The 16,490-nt window shown below is 47.9% G+C and overlaps 2 protein-coding genes across 6 annotated transcripts; both read right to left on the bottom strand.

The window, feature by feature from the left end:
• Nucleotides 1-110: 110 nt before the first annotated feature.
• Nucleotides 111-12,663, bottom strand: UBAP1L (ubiquitin associated protein 1 like). 5 transcript variants are annotated; one of them, XM_038147418.1, is made up of 6 exons: nt 12,558-12,663; nt 8,353-8,504; nt 6,320-7,072; nt 5,204-5,413; nt 2,073-2,174; nt 111-1,199 (listed from the first exon to the last, which is right to left on the bottom strand). In XM_038147418.1, exons 2-6 carry the CDS (start codon nt 8,482-8,484, stop codon nt 1,065-1,067), a joined length of 1,332 nt encoding a protein of 443 aa, XP_038003346.1. In that variant the 5' UTR covers nt 8,485-8,504; nt 12,558-12,663; the 3' UTR covers nt 111-1,064. The 5 variants fall into 5 exon arrangements, with proteins under 5 accessions (XP_038003346.1, XP_038003344.1, XP_038003347.1 ...); XM_038147416.1 differs by lacking the exon at nt 12,558-12,663 and adding an exon at nt 11,526-11,816 and having other exon boundaries at nt 8,353-8,507; XM_038147419.1 differs by lacking the exon at nt 12,558-12,663 and adding an exon at nt 11,526-11,816.
• On the bottom strand, nt 11,960-16,398 carry PDCD7 (programmed cell death 7). Its single transcript, XM_038147420.1, has 5 exons — nt 15,641-16,398; nt 14,421-14,559; nt 13,851-14,087; nt 13,150-13,237; nt 11,960-12,779 (listed from the first exon to the last, which is right to left on the bottom strand). The coding sequence occupies exons 1-5, from the start codon at nt 16,328-16,330 to the stop codon at nt 12,662-12,664; spliced, it is 1,272 nt and encodes a 423-aa protein (XP_038003348.1). The 5' UTR covers nt 16,331-16,398; the 3' UTR covers nt 11,960-12,661.
• Between the last annotated feature and the right edge of the window lie 92 nt (nt 16,399-16,490).

Below are 16,490 nucleotides of genomic sequence, written 5' to 3'. Positions count from 1 at the left end.
TGGAAAATGGTACGAATACAACTAAGGATTTTCTCTGCTGGGTTGTGCCAGTTGGCATCCTGACAGAAAAAGACAAACATGTTGCAGAAGAACCCCCCAAGCATCTTTACTCAAAGAAATTACATCTGTTTCTAATTCACAGGAAAATAACATACTTTATGTGAAAACACTGTCCACTGTTCCACTGCCAAGCCAAGACACACATCCTGTACAGTGATCTGAATCTCCCATTCTCTGTCCTTCAGTTACATACAGAAATTCTCTTGGGCATACAGATGTTTCTGATGCTGACATTCATGCTTCACTTAATTTGGAACCACTGTCTTCACAGTTTAGGGAAGCATCCCCTGAATTTTCCTGATTTGGGCAGAGCATGAGGGCAGTGAGCAGTTCCCCATCTCTCTGTTCTGATCTCATTAAGTTGCCTAAGGACAAACCTTTGCCTCCACCATTTTTCATTGCACTGGATAAACCTCATGTATTTCAGAGCAAGGGCAGCTTGTTTTCTTTATTTATCCACATGGAACTGTGTATTTTCCTCATATTTCTGGTTTAAAAGGAGAAGCTAATGCGATCAAAGTGGATTTCAATTAGTGACTAAGTCAGCTGAGACTCTTCCCAAGCCAGGACCAACACATGTTCCTGCAAGAGCCTTCAGATTTTAGGAAAACAATTTATTCTGTTGATTTATATAATCTTTTAAGAATCCCCACTTGATTGTAGCTGAAAAGATGACACCCATCACCCCAGGTGGAGGGAGAACACTGGTTTGGTTTGGTTTCTGCAAAAATCTAAGCCAAAGGCAATTTGGATCTTCTCTAATCTGAATAGCTGAGATGATCAAGGGTGGGGATGTGTGGGTGAGGAGATAAACATTCCTGCTATGCAGTCAGTGCCTGCATGACAAACACTCTTATGATCGATGTCCATAAAATGAGACACCAAGGCAGAGCTTTGAAGTTGTGTGTCTGGTGCTTCCAGGGGTGAGGACAGAGCAGCAGAATCGCCTGAGCCCTTCTGGTCTGGTGTGGAGAGGGGAAGCTGTGACTGCTCCAGGATGCTGCTCAGTGGGTTTTCATCACAAGCTCTTCCAGCGCCCTCTCCCTCTGATTCCCACAAAGCAAAAGAACTTCCTTGATTTCATTTTGCTGGAAGCCCATATCATTAAACTGAGCCAACAGATGCAAGAATTCAGCTGCCTGGAGGAAGAAGGAGGAGAGAAGAATGATGTTATCATGGATGGATATATCATGTAGCTGCAGAAAAAGCAGTGCTGTGGGACAAGGCGGCAGCCAGAAGACCTGGCTGGGTTGTATCACCATGACAGCAGATTGAGGGCACATATATCCCTGGTAGCATTGAAACTTCTTAAATAAGAAGTATTTCATAAAGTAAGGCTCTAGCTTCACCATTCCTTATACTATTTATATCAATTCCATGCATTATGAAGAGAGCAGGGAATGGCAGTGAGCACAGCTGAAATTCATTTGTCCTGCTCCCCGCCTTTGCTCAGGCTGGGCCCCAGCACCACAACATCACCCAGAGCTGTGTCCTTAATAAATAAACCCTTCCCTGACACTCAGACCCGGGCGCTGTCCCACTGCCACTGCCCTAAGGAGGGGTGACACGGCAATCCTACAGGCATCGGCATCCTGGCAAACACTGTCAGCCTGGATTTCCTGCAGTTCTACCTTCCCAGGCTCTTCATTACCCCCAGGGGGAGACTGATGGAGACAAATGCCCGCTTCTCCATGGTTCTCCTCCCTGGGGCTAGAAGGGAGAGCTGGCAGGGCTTGAGACAGCACGAGTGCTGGTGGGCTCGGGACAGGATTCCCTTTGCAGAGGCTGAGTGAGCATCATGCCGCACAACAGGGTGAGAAGAAGGGCAGAGAAGAGTGAAGGAGCAGGTGTCCTCCCCCAGGAGTCCACATGGTGACACTGCCCTAGAGGTCTGGCCCTCCATCTGGCCCTGCAGGAGGGCTTGTGGATGCAGAGGGAAGCGTGCAGCCCACTGAAAAAGAGAGCCTGGAGGACACAGCACAAAGGCCTGGGCTGTGCCATCGCATTCTGACCTTTTTCTCTGAGTATTGGAACATTTCCATGGCTTCCTCCACCTGCCCTTCCTCATAGCCTTGCTTCAGCAGCCGATCACAGGCACCCAGGTAGCTCAGGAACTGCAGAGGAAGACAGACAGGTTAATCCAGCCTTGCAGGCATGGGGAGCAAGGCCAGTCAGGACCCCCCTGCCACCTCCCAGAGACACACCATGGTGGGTACATGAGCCACCACCATCTTGCCAGTTTCCATCTAATGCTCAGCCAGGGTGGTCTGTTTGTTTGTCTGCAGGATTTCCAATGGGAGACATCATCTTGGTCCCCCTTCTCCCGGGGTGGGAATGGGAACAAGGAGGAAACCAAACACGTGAACACTTGAGATGCAGAGCGATGGCCTCCAGGGTGAGGCAGGGCCTGTCCCAGTGGGATGACTTTGCTCAGCTGACCCTGCATCCCTTTGATGGGTTCAGGCACCCGTGGGTTTGCTCCAGGGTCCAAGTGCAGAGCCCACCCCAGGGGAGACCTGTGTGCTGTCATTACTGAAAGTAAACAGTTATTTTTGGCCTTCTTCGTTTTTCTTGGAGTGCTGACAGCACAATTCCCAGCAGCATCTTTTAAATACTGCGAGAATCACTCACTGTCCAAAAACATATGGGACAGGCAATAATAAATGAGCTATACAATAGCAGGGGGAATAAAACCATCCCACAGGTCTCTCCAAAGCTTCTTCATCCAAGGACAAACTGATTCATTTCTCCCCATATTCACCAGCACACAGAACTCCACCTCCCCCAGCATTGCCATAGACAAGGAGAAGGACTCAGTGAAAGGCCATAAAACATAGGAAAAAGACAAAAAATCTTTCAAACATTGAGTTGATCTATTTTGGCTGAACAGTTGGGTAGGGATTTTCAGAAATGTCAGCCTTAAGAAGCCCAGTAACTCAGAAAAGAGACAGTCACTGATCATTGGCATTCCTCACCTCATGTTATTTCCCTTGTTACCAGGCTAATGACACCCCAGATCATTGCTGTATTTTCTTCCCCTGTTGTGGCAGAACATCCACTCACCCACAACATAACACAGATAGTCCTGGCAGCCGGGTCAAGCCCAGCATGAAATCAGTGCCTTTGTCAACTCAATGTTTTTTATTACTAAAAATATATATATATATATATATATATATATATATATATATATATATATATATATATATATATATATATATATATATATATATGTATACATCCTCAAGACTAAACCAGAAGAGTTTTTTTAACAGTGACCAGCTGCAGCCTTTGTCATGTCTCAGCTCACATGTACATCGAGGGCTCCGTGGACCAACAATGCATTTTGAATTGATCAATGATCATGGATCAAAATGCAATGGTGCCTTTTTGGCCATGACGTCCTACACGATGAACCTCTGGCATGCTAGGGCAACTAATCCTACTTGAGCCTTTCAGAGAAGTTCTTCCACCAAAATTAGGAAAGCATTGCTTCTAAAGAAGGCTGCAGAAGGCCTTTCCTTCTCTACCAGGGTGGGCTCTGCCAGTTTCACTTGACACTGCAAGGAAGTTGAGCAATTTTTGGCTACCATCTGGTACTTCCATCAGTCCTCACAGTTGAAGTAGTCATTGTCACTCATCAAAACCTCAGGTATCACCAGCAAGCAATAAAGAGCACAGGTCTTCTTTTTGACTTCAACTGGAACATATTTTCCAGGAAGATTTAGACTAATTTGGTAGTTTGGTACTTGTAAAAAATGCATGACGGGTCAGGCTTTATCTTGGCTGCATTGGGCATAAATGGGAAAGATGGGAACTGCTGGTGACGAAGGCATGGCATAGAAGGCAGACCTTGTCTTTTGGTGCAGTAATTGCTTCTCCAAGGGAGTGGGAGTCCTGGTGTGTTTATACAGAAGGGAGCAGGCTGTACCCATTTCCACCCTTAAGAAGATGCACTATTTCTTCATTTTGATGCCAGCAGCTGCTACAAAGACACCCTTGCATGGCTCTGTGAAACAACATGGGCTGGCTCTGCCCATCTCTCTGTGCCTAGATGAAACCTCTATGGATTGAAGACATAAAGCTTCCCTTCCCACCTCAGCTCACCTGAAACTCCAGCAAGCTCTGGGGAGCTGGTCATGCCGGGGTGAGTAAGGAGGGAGCCGGAAGCTGCAGGATGACTCAGGCGCAGAGCAGCTCCAGCCAGGCGGGTGAGAGCTGGCCCACGCAGCCCAGGCAGCTCCCAGGGGATTGGGAAGGAGACTCGCAGCCAGCAGTGGCTGCTCAGTGCTCTGCCTGCTCACGCCCTGCCAGGATCTGCTCCTGCTCCCTGGCCTGACAGCCCCATGGAAATTCCTCATGCTCATCTGTAATTAAGACCCTTCTCTCTTTGCAAGAACTACTTGGATAATTTAGCCTTAAAATCCTCTGCTGGGATGGGCAGGTCCAGCCCCAAGTTTGCCAAGGGAGTCAGAGCCAGCAGCTTCCCTCATGTCATGGATGCTCTGAGCCTACCTGGACCTTTCTGACATTGATCTGGACAGAGACATTGGGAATGAGGATGCAGCACAGCAGACAGGGATGCACTCACATACCAGGGGTAGGAAGAGGCTGCACATTATGTTTCAATAAATTTCAGGTTATTATAGATGCTTCCTCGGGAAAAGAGCTCTGGAACTCTGCTGCAATGTTTGCATGGATTCCCTGCTTGCTCCAACAGAGGGAAGTTGTGTTTTGGAGAGAGCCCAACCAAATCTTCCAAGGTATTCAGTCCCACTCTGACAGGATGAGCCATGGCAATAATCACACAAATCCAACAGCTGAGAAAAATGATGTGCAAAAAGTTTCCATATATGGGGGCAAAATTTGTACCTCAAAAGGACATGATGCTTCACACAACAGATTGAACAGATAACACAGCCAGCCATGATTATATGCTGAAAAGCTGAGGGTGGCTCATTGCTATTTTATTACAGCAAAAGTGAAATCTCATGGAAAATCCTGTCAGCTGTAGTCTGACACCAAAGTGGAAAGGCAAGGCCGTCAAAAATCTTCCCCAAAGAAGACAGCCATTCCCTTCTCCATGAAAATCAAGTTTTCCTTTACCGAAAGTTTCTCACAGTGCTGTGCCTGCTCCACCAACCTGACTTAAACTTTGCCTTCCTGTCTTCTGGAGGGTGAGGATGGCTTTCTGGGTGGGGTAGCCCAGGGCTATGACGGGCTCGATGAGGTCTCGCTCCTCTTGGCTCAGCGCAGAGAGCAGGTCAGCCGAGGAATCCGGCTGGGATCTGTGGCAGCTGAGAGGTCGGCCAGGCGTGGAGGCAGGGGGGAGGCAAGTGTAGGGGCTGAGGGACTGCAAGGAGAAAACCAGACGGTCTTATTGCTCCAGGTCACAGAATGAGGTGAAACAACACAGGCTAAGGCAATGCTTCTGAATGCTGGTGGTTACCTTGCTGTCTCCAGAAGAGGAAAATTCCCATACAAGGAACATCAAATGAGCATCAAATGAGACTGGACTTAATTAAATCCAGGCTTAGCTATAGATACAGGTCAGAGAAAAGTGCTCAGGGTGGGTGTTATACAAATACACATGGGCATTTAATCTCTCCTTAATTACTCCATGTCAAATGCAACTGCATATAAATAACCTGGTCATTCAAGTGTCTGATGGTTTTATTGCAGGTTTTCAGTAATTCATCTCCTACATCTCTCAAGCAGCTGGAATAGATTCAATTTCTTAAAAGCAGGGTGCAATTCAGATTTAAGTTGACAGAGTACTACTTACTCCATCCTTTCACATCACTGTCTCTATCACTAAATGATCTGTATTTCTAGTAGGAAGTCTGAAGTTTCCTAGAAAAGACCTAATGGCTGAAAGGGGACATTTCCCTATAAACCCTGCTTATATCTGTTAGAATGGGATAATGTAGCAAAAAGAGGACAACCCTCCCATATTTCACTCTTTTCTTAGTGTTTCAATTGAAAATCAGATTAGATCCCGCTTCGGAAAAACACAGATGTTTAGGCCAGAGCAAGTAAATGTGCACCTAGAAAGCTTCTTTCAAGCTCAGTGACAAAATCAAACCCTTTCTTCACTTCTTGTGAAAACTTCAGCAATTCCTCATGGGTCCACTGTTTCCAAAGCCCCATTTTTCTTCCTTTTTGCTGGCCAGCCCCCACCAAATGAGACCAATTCGATGCCCTCCACCTCCCTCCTTTCCCAGTGATGAACAAAGGGCCACCAAAGGAAGCTTCTCACCGGTATCGTGGGCTTGTGCTGCTTGATGGGAGGGATCGGCGTGGCTGTGGCCAGAGGAGTTGGCACACCAGTCCCCTGCTGGGACACATCCGGATCTGGCCCGTACTTGACGCTGCCGTTGGTGCCGGGGCACCTGGGCAGCAGCCGTGGCACCAGGATCCCCCTGCTCCCTGTGGCAGCTCTGTTCAAAGGATGCACCAAAGCAGCCAGCTTCCTCCTGGCGGCTTCCAGCTCGTTCTTCATGTTGTTAAATATCACCATGGATCTTCTCTGCTTGCTGGGGTCTGGGCTGGCTGGGCTGTGGATATTGTTCTCTGGCGAGGGCTCCAGCAAGCCGGGTGATGTCTTTGGTCGGGTCTGGTAAAAGCCAGGGCGTGAAGACACACTTCTCGCAGAGCTTCTCCTCCTGGAGAGGAGCGATTCGTCCTTGTCATTCTCTTCCCAAGAGGTGGAAGAGTACTCATCATCCGAGTACTCCCCCTCATCTGAGTGCCAGGTGTCGCTCTCGGTGTCAGACAGGACCGCCCTGCCCTTGGCGTTCCCGTAGGAGCTGTCGGCAGCGCTCAGGCTGATGGAGCGCCGCACTGCCCCGTCCCGCCCCCGCCCCCCGTAGCTGTCGGCAGGGTCCACCAGCAGCAGCCAGCACGGCGGAGCCGTGGGGACGACTTCGGAGGTGACTCGATGGCGGGAGGTCTGCTGCTGAGAGGCCACCTCCACCCAGTACAGCACCTTCCTTTCCAGCGAGAAGTCGTGCTGTGGAAGAGCGAGAGGCAGCTGGTGAGGACATGTGAGACCAGACCAGGTGGCATGGAGCAAACCTTGCACTCCACGAGGCATCTTAAGGGCTGCAGTCTTCCCATATCAGCTCCTATTTCCCTGAGCATTAGGGCTGGCTGTAGGATTGGGCAGTGCCAAACTCATCTCTGTAGAGAATCCCCAAATTTATATTTGAAAAAAGTCTTATCTATGAAGTCACTACTATTGCGAGTTGCACCTACAGTTCTTTGGAAAAGTATTTTATGCTTGGAGGTGTTTGTGTCACTTTGACTGTAGAAGGCAGGCGTGTGCAGACATCCCAATTTTAGGCAGCTGCACAGAGGCACCACATCCAGCCACAGACTGCCCCCAGAATGGTGGCAGAGTTTGTTTGTGACCCTCATTAGCAGCGCTTGGCAGAGCCACTTCAGGGGCTCAGAAGCCACCAAGAGGGGACATGCCACCTCGGGCAGAAGCAGAACCAGCCATGGGATTATCTAGTGGCGCCAGGGTCTCGGCTGGTCCCCAAACAGAGTTGTCATTTCCACATACTTCAGCTTAAAATATAAGTGTGTTTGTGACTGAAATCTGAGGGTTTTCCTGGAACAAACAAGCCTTGCCCGTCCCAGAGCTCTCCAAACAAGGTCTCCTCCTGACAGGCAGGCAAGTACATTCACAGCCCAGGAATGCTGTTTTTACTGTTCTTGCCACTTGGGTCAGCTGTGGACCCAAATCAGCCTCCCCAAGGAAAACACCCTCACATCCCTCCATAAGGATCAGCCTGGACCAGCAGCACAATGGTTTGGCCTCAGAGGGGAGTATCAAATCATCACTAAATAGGGATATATATATATATATATATATATATATATATATATATATATAACCACTATCTATATGCTTTCCTGCACAGGTAGTCTTGCCTGCTTATAGCCAGTAGATTTATTGGTAAATATTTAATAAATATTATTCATAAATGAGACAGCGATAACTCCAAAGCAGCAAACATCCCCAGAGGAGAGCCTGAAGTTTGTCCTCCTATCCCAGAAAAACCTAATCTTCCTTCTTGGAAAGGATTTAAGGATTTTTAGAAAGCAACCCCAAACCAACCCCATCATCACTGCCACACACCACAAATCATCCTCACCTCCTCCCAATATAGCTGCAAACCAGCCAGTGAAGAGGAGATCAGTTAGGTTGTTTCCATTCCCTTCTTTCATGAGAACACTGCTGATTTCCTTTCAGCATCCCCCAGCAGTGACTGGGTGTGGACTCACCATGGTGCTCACGAGGATGTCGGTGCAGTCAGGGAGCTCAATGTCCGGGGCAGTGACTAAAGGGATTTCTCCCTCTGAGTCCCCATTGAGGCTCATGGCTGTCCGGAAGGGAACTTCATCCAGGTAGTTCATTGCTGCTGCCTGATTTCTTGCTGCTGGAGGAAGGGAAACAGAAACCGTAAGAGCATCTCTTAAGCTGGGTGGAAGGAAAAAAGATGAGCTGTTTCAAGTGCCAGCTGGGTAAAAACAGACTGGCAAAATCTTATTTCCTGGCACCAGGAAGCTTTGTCTGAACTAACCTTTGCTATTCTCAGCTTGAGCCAGAAGGACTGACTAAGCTTATGGCTTCCTTTGGCAGAGATCCTGAGCATTTTTCTCCTCCATGCTTGCCCTGCTGTTTCCCATCCCTCCTGTCCCTCCCTCTCCCTTTGTTGCCATTGCACACTCCCTTCCCCAAGCTGGGGATGGACTGAGCACTTTTTCTAGTTACAAAGGGAGAAAGCACAGCCAAGGAGGACACCTGGCAGGTCTCTCCTGTCTGCACAACCTATGGTGACAGAGCTCATGCACATGGCCTCGTGCTGCTGAGCCATCACACAGAGCATCCCAAGGGAGCTGGGGTGAGGGCATTCCTTTGGGCACTGCAGCAGCTTTCTGGGAGCCAGGCAAGGAGACTGTGCATCAGGTAAGCTTGGGAATTAGGAGGATGTCCACAAGCAATTTTTAAGATTAGCTTTTAGGAACCATGCATTCATTTTAAGTGTGGTGATGGTTTTAGATCAGGAATTGTAGAGGAGAGAAAAATTGCTGGTGAATTGGGAATGCTGTCAGGAAAATATTACTTCAAGTGTCTCCATCAGGTCTCTACAAATGTCTCAATTTACTAAAAAGCCATTACTTGCTACATGAAGCCTCGAGCTTTCAGCTTCCCAGTGATGACAGTGTGTAAAATCACTTCTTTTATAGATTATAAACTGTTAGGCGCTGGTAGCCAGTCTTTCACTGAGTTCTGGTACTGGCAGAATGTGCCTGCTCATCCCAAAGTCCTCAGCACTTATCCTCAGGTCACACAGTAAATATGTATGTGACATCCCTAAGTGCTTTTCCCAATTATTTTTTTTCCTTTAAAAACAAACAGCTTCTATGACAACAAGGATAAACATTCCACTAAAAGGAAATATGCAGAAGAATATATACAAGGATGACAAAACTGCCTGTTTAAAGCAAAAATAAGAGTCTATAATGGGAGATGGGGTTCAGGGAAGTTTCTTGTGTTGGCAAAGGACTCACAAAGAGCTTCCAGGCCGGAGAAAGTGACACACACCAACATACACAATCACTCCGGCAACTCAGCCAGTCATACCAGACTGACAACAGGGTTGTCACTTTGCCTGCTTACGCCAGGAGCCTTTAATACCCCTGCACCAGCAGAGCCCCTAACAAGCTTTGTGCTCCTGCACATGTCCTGCCACTAACATGCAACACAGGCAACGTGTTGGGATCCCACGTGGAGCCAGGCCACCTGCTCAGCTTAAGAGGGCTCAGCCTAAGGGACAATCCACGTCAGCACTGACAAAGGTGATGCCAGAAAACATCTGCGAGCAAAGCCACCTTCCCTCAGCTTTCTGCTACTTCCTGAGCAGCTCCTGCATGCAGGGGGCACTGACCTTCCCTGCAGCTTGGGGTGTAAACTGGTTCTCCCCAAAATCCTAGGGTGCTGAGGAAACTGGTGTCTCAGCATCTGTCACCTGGAATGGCTCCACTCAGGTTCGAATGATACTTTAAGGGATGGTGATGGGTAGTGCGTGTGTCTGAAGCCACAATGAAGAAAATATGAGAAGATTAGGGTATTGCACCTCTCTGTATTTCACTGCATAAATACTGTGCTTTAAGAGAGACTCACACAAGTGCTAATTCCCAAAACCACAGTTTAGAAAACAAGAAGTTTCTAAACCACAGTTTAGAAAACTTTGGGGCAGGAACAATGACAACAAAAATGCTACTAGAAAAGGATATAAGAGGGTCAGCCATAAACACAACTCCCACCAGAAGGGAACTCCTACAAGGGCTCGGACCTCATGTTCTCCACAGAAGCCCTGCCTACTTTCACATCAAAGACACTGGCCAGTGCACGAACCAGTTCACATCAGGAAGAGGATGTGCCTAAACAGCAGGAGAAACCCAAACTGCACCAGGACCAGGGAAGGAATAGGATACAAATGAATCTTGGAAACTCACACCCAACCTCTCTCTTCTTCTGAGCTACACTAAGTTTCTAAAATTTAAAACCAGTGGGAAATATTATACTCAGAAAAATGGGAATGAAGTCTGAACACACACTTTTAAAATTAATAACGTATGTCCATGTATTTTATGAGATGAGATTTTAAACATTCCTCCCCATCTGTGGCTTCAACAACTTCCTCACTAAAGCTGTGAAACATTTTAATGCAGATGTCGTTAGACAGGAGCAAATACACAGAACATACCTAAAGCTGGGTCCTCCCCTGGCATTTTCAAGCCCTATGTTTATTAGCAATATGAAGCTGTCCTTACCATCGGATGAACTCATGGAGCTCTCTCCTCGCAGGGCAGGGAGAACAGGGCTGCTGCTTTGCTGTCTCCTTACCTACTGCTCAGCTCTTTAAATTCCTGCAGTGTCAGACAAGCAGCTGACTTGGACAGCTTTAAGATAATCACAGCTTAAGCAGCTGGCCTGTTCCGTCAGACATGCTGATGGAATAAGGAGCCTAATTGTTTAAGCAGAGCATCCTCTGGTCACTAAGCTGCCCGAACTCAAAGTGTTGGGTTTGTATTGGTTTTATGCAGTTGTTTTTATTTTTATATTTGATCTTGTGCGTTTTCATCAGGGAAGACTCCCCAGGATCTGACTCAGCCTTGGGTCTGGAGCAATGAGATGCTGGAAGTGACATTAGGGATGCAAGGATGTAGGGAAGAGCAAATCAGAACACCAACTGCAGAGAACTTCATGGCAATATGTATTTTGGAGTGCTACAGGTGAGAAAGAACTGCAAACTTCTGCACTCATGTTCTGTCAGGAACTACCAGTGTCTCTTACAGAAACCAGAGCAAAGGTTCAGCCAGGACACTACTAACATTACACCTAAGGCCCAGGTACTGAACTTAGGCAATGACACGCGTGAATTACGCACCGTTGTGACGCCAAGAGGCAAAGCACTGGAGAGATTAACTCGATTCCCACACACTGGGGCTAGCAAGAATAAGGACTGCAGCTCTGGAAAGGTGCCACAGCAATCTGTGCAGAACAGCAAAGCTCCAAATCCATATGGCCCGTCACAGTTACAAGCAAACTGTCCAGAACATGGGAAGCTCTGACACCAGATGTCACCTTGCAGAAGGGAGAAGTTCCTTCACACAAATCTTTTCCCAACAATTCTCTCCTTGCTGGAGTTGTGTTTGATGCAAAGTACTCAAACAAATCTCTTCCCTGGTGTGAAAATGTTTTAAAAAAAAAATCCATTTTTCTCTATTTGTTCTGTATGAAAAAGCCAACTTACAAAATAAAGCTGTGGTTTTTGATCAAATATTACAGACATATGCAAAAATATCTATATAGTCAAAACACTTACAGTAGGTTAGACAGCAGATTTTATTGGGTTTTTTTCCAGCAGGCTTATTCATCAAATTTGTATTTATTCACATGGCTGTCTGACCTAGTTCACCACAACTGGGAATTTTTTCCATGTTTTGGTATCAGCTTTAGTCCACAAAAGTAAAATGTCAACAGCTGCTTTAATCAACCTTGAAAAACCCTGTCTTGTTTCTACTTCAGAATTCGTTTGAACTTGCAATAGGTTTGTCTCTACACCCAAAAATACAGGAACTATTTTGACAGTGATGCTTGACATGCTTCATTTAAGAAGAAAAACATGTTTACTAATGATCTCTTGTTTTTTCAAAAATTTCTTCATTTCTGAAGTTTTCATCATCCTTTATAAAGGTAAAAGCCACTAAAAATACGATGTTAATACTGGCACAAATACCACCATCAGCAATGTTCCTTTATTAAGATTGAGATATAAAGAACTCGCAGCTGGACTGTAATTCCACACCACGAGAGGCCTGGCAGCTCTGGGCTTGCTCAGCTATCTCCTGCACAGCCAACCAGCAAAAACAATTATCAAACTTTTTTCCAAGACCTTGCAGTAAAGACTTTCCAGTACCTGGCTGCCGAAAGAGAGGACGAGACTTCCTCTTTGGGCCCTCTCATATTTACACGTAGTTATAATGAAGCAATCCTCCGAGGTTGAAATAATTTATTGCTAAATTATCTGACAGCAGTGGCCCAAGTGTCACTGGTGGGGAGACTCGGGAGAACCCATCCTGGAGGGATGCAGCTTCCTTCGGGGTGGTCAGCTGGCACCAAGTACTGATCCCATTCATGCCTTTAACAGAGAGAGTGTTGTTTGAGAGCAGAGTTGGGATTAATTTGGTGCTAAGATTTATTATACACCCACATAGATGTTACTGATCAACACAAAACTCCGAATACTTGTACTCTTAAACTTGTTTTTCAAAAGACAAATGTGAAAATTCAATGTTCTGGTGTTAAATGGAATGGTTATGCATGAAGTGCACTCTGCCTCACATGGGCATCTGCTGGATATGACTCAAGCAAGAAACTTGAAAAAAACAGAACAATCCATTGCATAACCATATTTAGAAGCTGACAAACCAAAAGGGACACTGAATTTATCATTGCAAAAACCAGTGTTTGCCATCTCTGATGATAAAAAACACTTTCTTTGGTTTTACCTGATCTGGATTAGAGCTGCTACAGAATGTTCAGCTTGTAAGTAGTAGTCTCTGAAAGGCTGCAGCAGATGGGCGAGTGGGAATTCAGCTGTGAAAACACAGACACGGAAATTGTTTAATAATCCAGAAAAACCTTCCATTCTAGTGAGTCTCAGAAGCCCAAAATTTGCAAAATCACTTGCTACTGCCCAGCTGTAATCTAATATCAGGTCCCTAGGAAATTTATGAAACATTGTTTATATGTTACACATTTCCATGTGGTCCATTCCACATCTGTCAGAGGAAAGCCAAGACTAGCAAAACTTCCTGACTCCATCATCTAAAAAAGGGGAACATATGGACACTGAATCTTTACAGATTACCTGAGTCACATTTATCAAAGCACCAAACTAAAGCATCTATGGTTCTGGAAGTCTGCAATCTATTCTGTTTATTCTCACTTCAGTTTAGTCTACAACCTCTTCTTGCAAAACAACATGAAACCAGCTTGAGATGTGCTGCAGTCCATGCTGAAGAGCTCAACAGCTCCTCTTACACCACAGGTGTTAACAGCACTATGTTTATCCCCATTCTCAGACCATAATTTACTCCAGTGGATGACTCCTTTCTCAACTAGATCTGTGCCTGCATTCAAATCCAGTGTCTGTGAGATGGGGATGTGATGTGGAAAAACACTGTTAGGAACAGGAGGCAGAATTTACCTGGATCCCCAAACAGCTTAGAATCCATTTCCAGTTTCTGCTGTAGTAGTTTTTCCCTTTCCTTCTTCTGTTTCTTTTCCATTTCCCTCTTCCTTTCCTCCTCCTGTTCTCCCTCCAGCATAACCCTTAATGCTCTTTCCTCAGCTTCATACAGTTCTGTGCGAGTTTTGAGCAATGTTTTGAGACTCTCCACCTGATTTTCAAATGCTTCATCTGCTGAAGGAGGCGGACAAACACCTGAACAGAAAGAGAAGTGATTTTAAGTTTTCAGATTCAGATTTCAGGGGGTTTGATACCAGACTTGAGAGCAGAGCTGGCAAATTCTCAGAGGATCATGAGCTTAACCTTGTTAACAGACAGAATTCTTACTGGAATAATCCTTCTTCCAGAAAGAGCTTGGAAACATACGAACACAACCACTGAATTCAGCACTTTGTACCTATTCTTGTATTTAAAATCACAATGAAAACACAGCTTTTTGAAGCTGTGCCTTACTAGTCAGCACAGGGCACCCTCCTCTTATTTCCTGTGTGTGCAATTAAAGAAGTTTAGACCAATCTCGTAATGAACCTTTCCTGGCAGCAGCTTCTTTCCTCAGTTTCCGAAGCTTCTCCAACCCGCGCAGGACGTCCGTCATCCTCTTTGTATCTGCTTGTTTCTTCCGCACTTCGGACAGGACACTGTCAGCAGCAGCCTTCAGCTCTTGTTCCTAGGAAAGGAAGGAAAAAAACAGATGAGATGTGTGAAATATCCCTCAAAGACACAAATCAATTGGTATTTCCAGAGATTAGCAAAGCGCTGGAGAGCAGAGTGACTCCACACGAACAGCAACAAGTCAAGCCAACCATCCAGCCTTGCCTTTTTGTGAAAAAAGGCTAAAATATCACAGACTTCAGGAAAAAAGTGCTGTGGGACTCATAAATTTGGGCTAAACCACAGAATCATGGAATTGTTAAGGTTGGCAATGATCATCACGCCCATCTGTCAACCCAGCACCACCATCACGTTCACCACTAAACCATGTCCTCAAGTGCCACATCCACACATTTTTGAACTCGTCCTAGAGGATTTATGAATTATGAAAGCCTGAGAACCTTTAACCACAGAAATTTAGGGTAAATATTTTACAATAAACAGAAACCATCCCGATTCCACAGTTCTGCAATTAAGACCATTAACCTGCCACCGTCTGACCACAAACCCTCCCTCGGCAGCTGCTCTGGATCATCCCAGCAGCAGACCAGCAGAAAGGGAGTTCTTTAGGCAAAAACAAACAGAAAGGTGCCTACAGCACTTCCCAACCAGTCTAATTTGAGGTGGTATTTTTTGCTTTGGAGATGTTTTACTTCCTCATAAGATGAAAAAGCTTGTAAACCACAAGCTTTAGAAGGATGAAAGCAGGAGGGAAGGCTGATGGATACTGAAACAGCACTGACCACCACAGGGCAGCTGTGAGGACAGGCTGACACACGGGACCAGAGAGGAAAACCTCCAGGAGTTCAGAAACAACTTAAACCCCAATTTCATGTCAAGGCCTAGAACATGAGGATGGCAAAACCGAGATGCCCACCAAGACTTCTAAGCAAGAAGCAGGGCTGCAGGCCTTGGAAACAGCAGGCCTCTCAGTATGCTGGAGTCATGCAGCATCGCAGTGGCACCCACAGAAGCAAGGGGGTCAAAGCCAGGTGTGGGAAAGGCACAGTCCGCCTCACCACCGGCAGGTCACCCCTGCCCCACCGCCCTGTCCTGGAGCCCCGGGAAGAGGCAGGACCAGGCACTGGGGACCATACCCGGTTCTTTTCCTCCACCTCCTGGATGCACTTAGCCCGCCACTGGTCGATCTTGGCCTCCCGCTCAGCGGCCCGGGCCGCCTCCTCTTCCTTGGCCGCCCTGGCTTCGTGCTTCCTCCGCTGCAGGCGCAGCCTCCTCTTCCTCGCCCTCTCGGCCTTCCTGCGCAGCGCCTCGCCATAGCCGGGCTCCCGCAGGGGCCGCACGACCTCCCGCAGCTCCCGCAGCGCCGCCTCCGCCTCCTCCCGCGCCCGGGCCCAGCCCGGCTCGTCGCCCTGGTCCTCGCTGCGCCGCAGGGCCCGGCAGAGCGCCGTCACCCGGGCCACCCGCCCCAGCGCCGCCACCGCCACGGCCCGGGCGCTGCTGGGGCTGGCGGCGGCGGGCGGCGGTGGCGGCGGGGGAGCGGCGCGGCGGCGGCCCAGGAACTGCGAGAGCCACAGCTCATCCTGCTGCCGCTGCACCGCCTCCTCCTCGGCCGCTGCCCGCGGCGGGGCCGCCGCTAAGTAGGGGACGCCCGGCGGGAAGCGCGGTCCCCCCTCACCCGCAGTCGGTAGCGGCGGCAAGAAGAAAGGCGGGGGTGCCACCGGCCCTACCGCGAAGGGCGCCGGGCGGACGGCGGGGCCGGGGAAGGGCGGCGGGAAGGCGCGGAAGGGCGGCGGAAGGCGGGCGGGGAACTGGGGCGGCTGCGCCATGATCCCGCCGCAGCCCTCAGCGCGCCGCCATGCCAGCGCCTCAGGCCCGCCTCAGCACAGCGCCGCAGCGTCCCCTGGCGGCCCGGAGGACCCGCCCCGCCCGCCCCGCGCTCCACTGAAAATTAAATTTCAAAAACTTCCCCTAAAACTTGAAATATGC

Source organism: Motacilla alba, chromosome 10, assembly GCF_015832195.1.
Source record: "Motacilla alba alba isolate MOTALB_02 chromosome 10, Motacilla_alba_V1.0_pri, whole genome shotgun sequence".
Lineage (NCBI taxonomy): Eukaryota > Metazoa > Chordata > Aves > Passeriformes > Motacillidae > Motacilla > Motacilla alba.
This window is presented reverse-complemented; position numbering and strand designations above follow the sequence as displayed.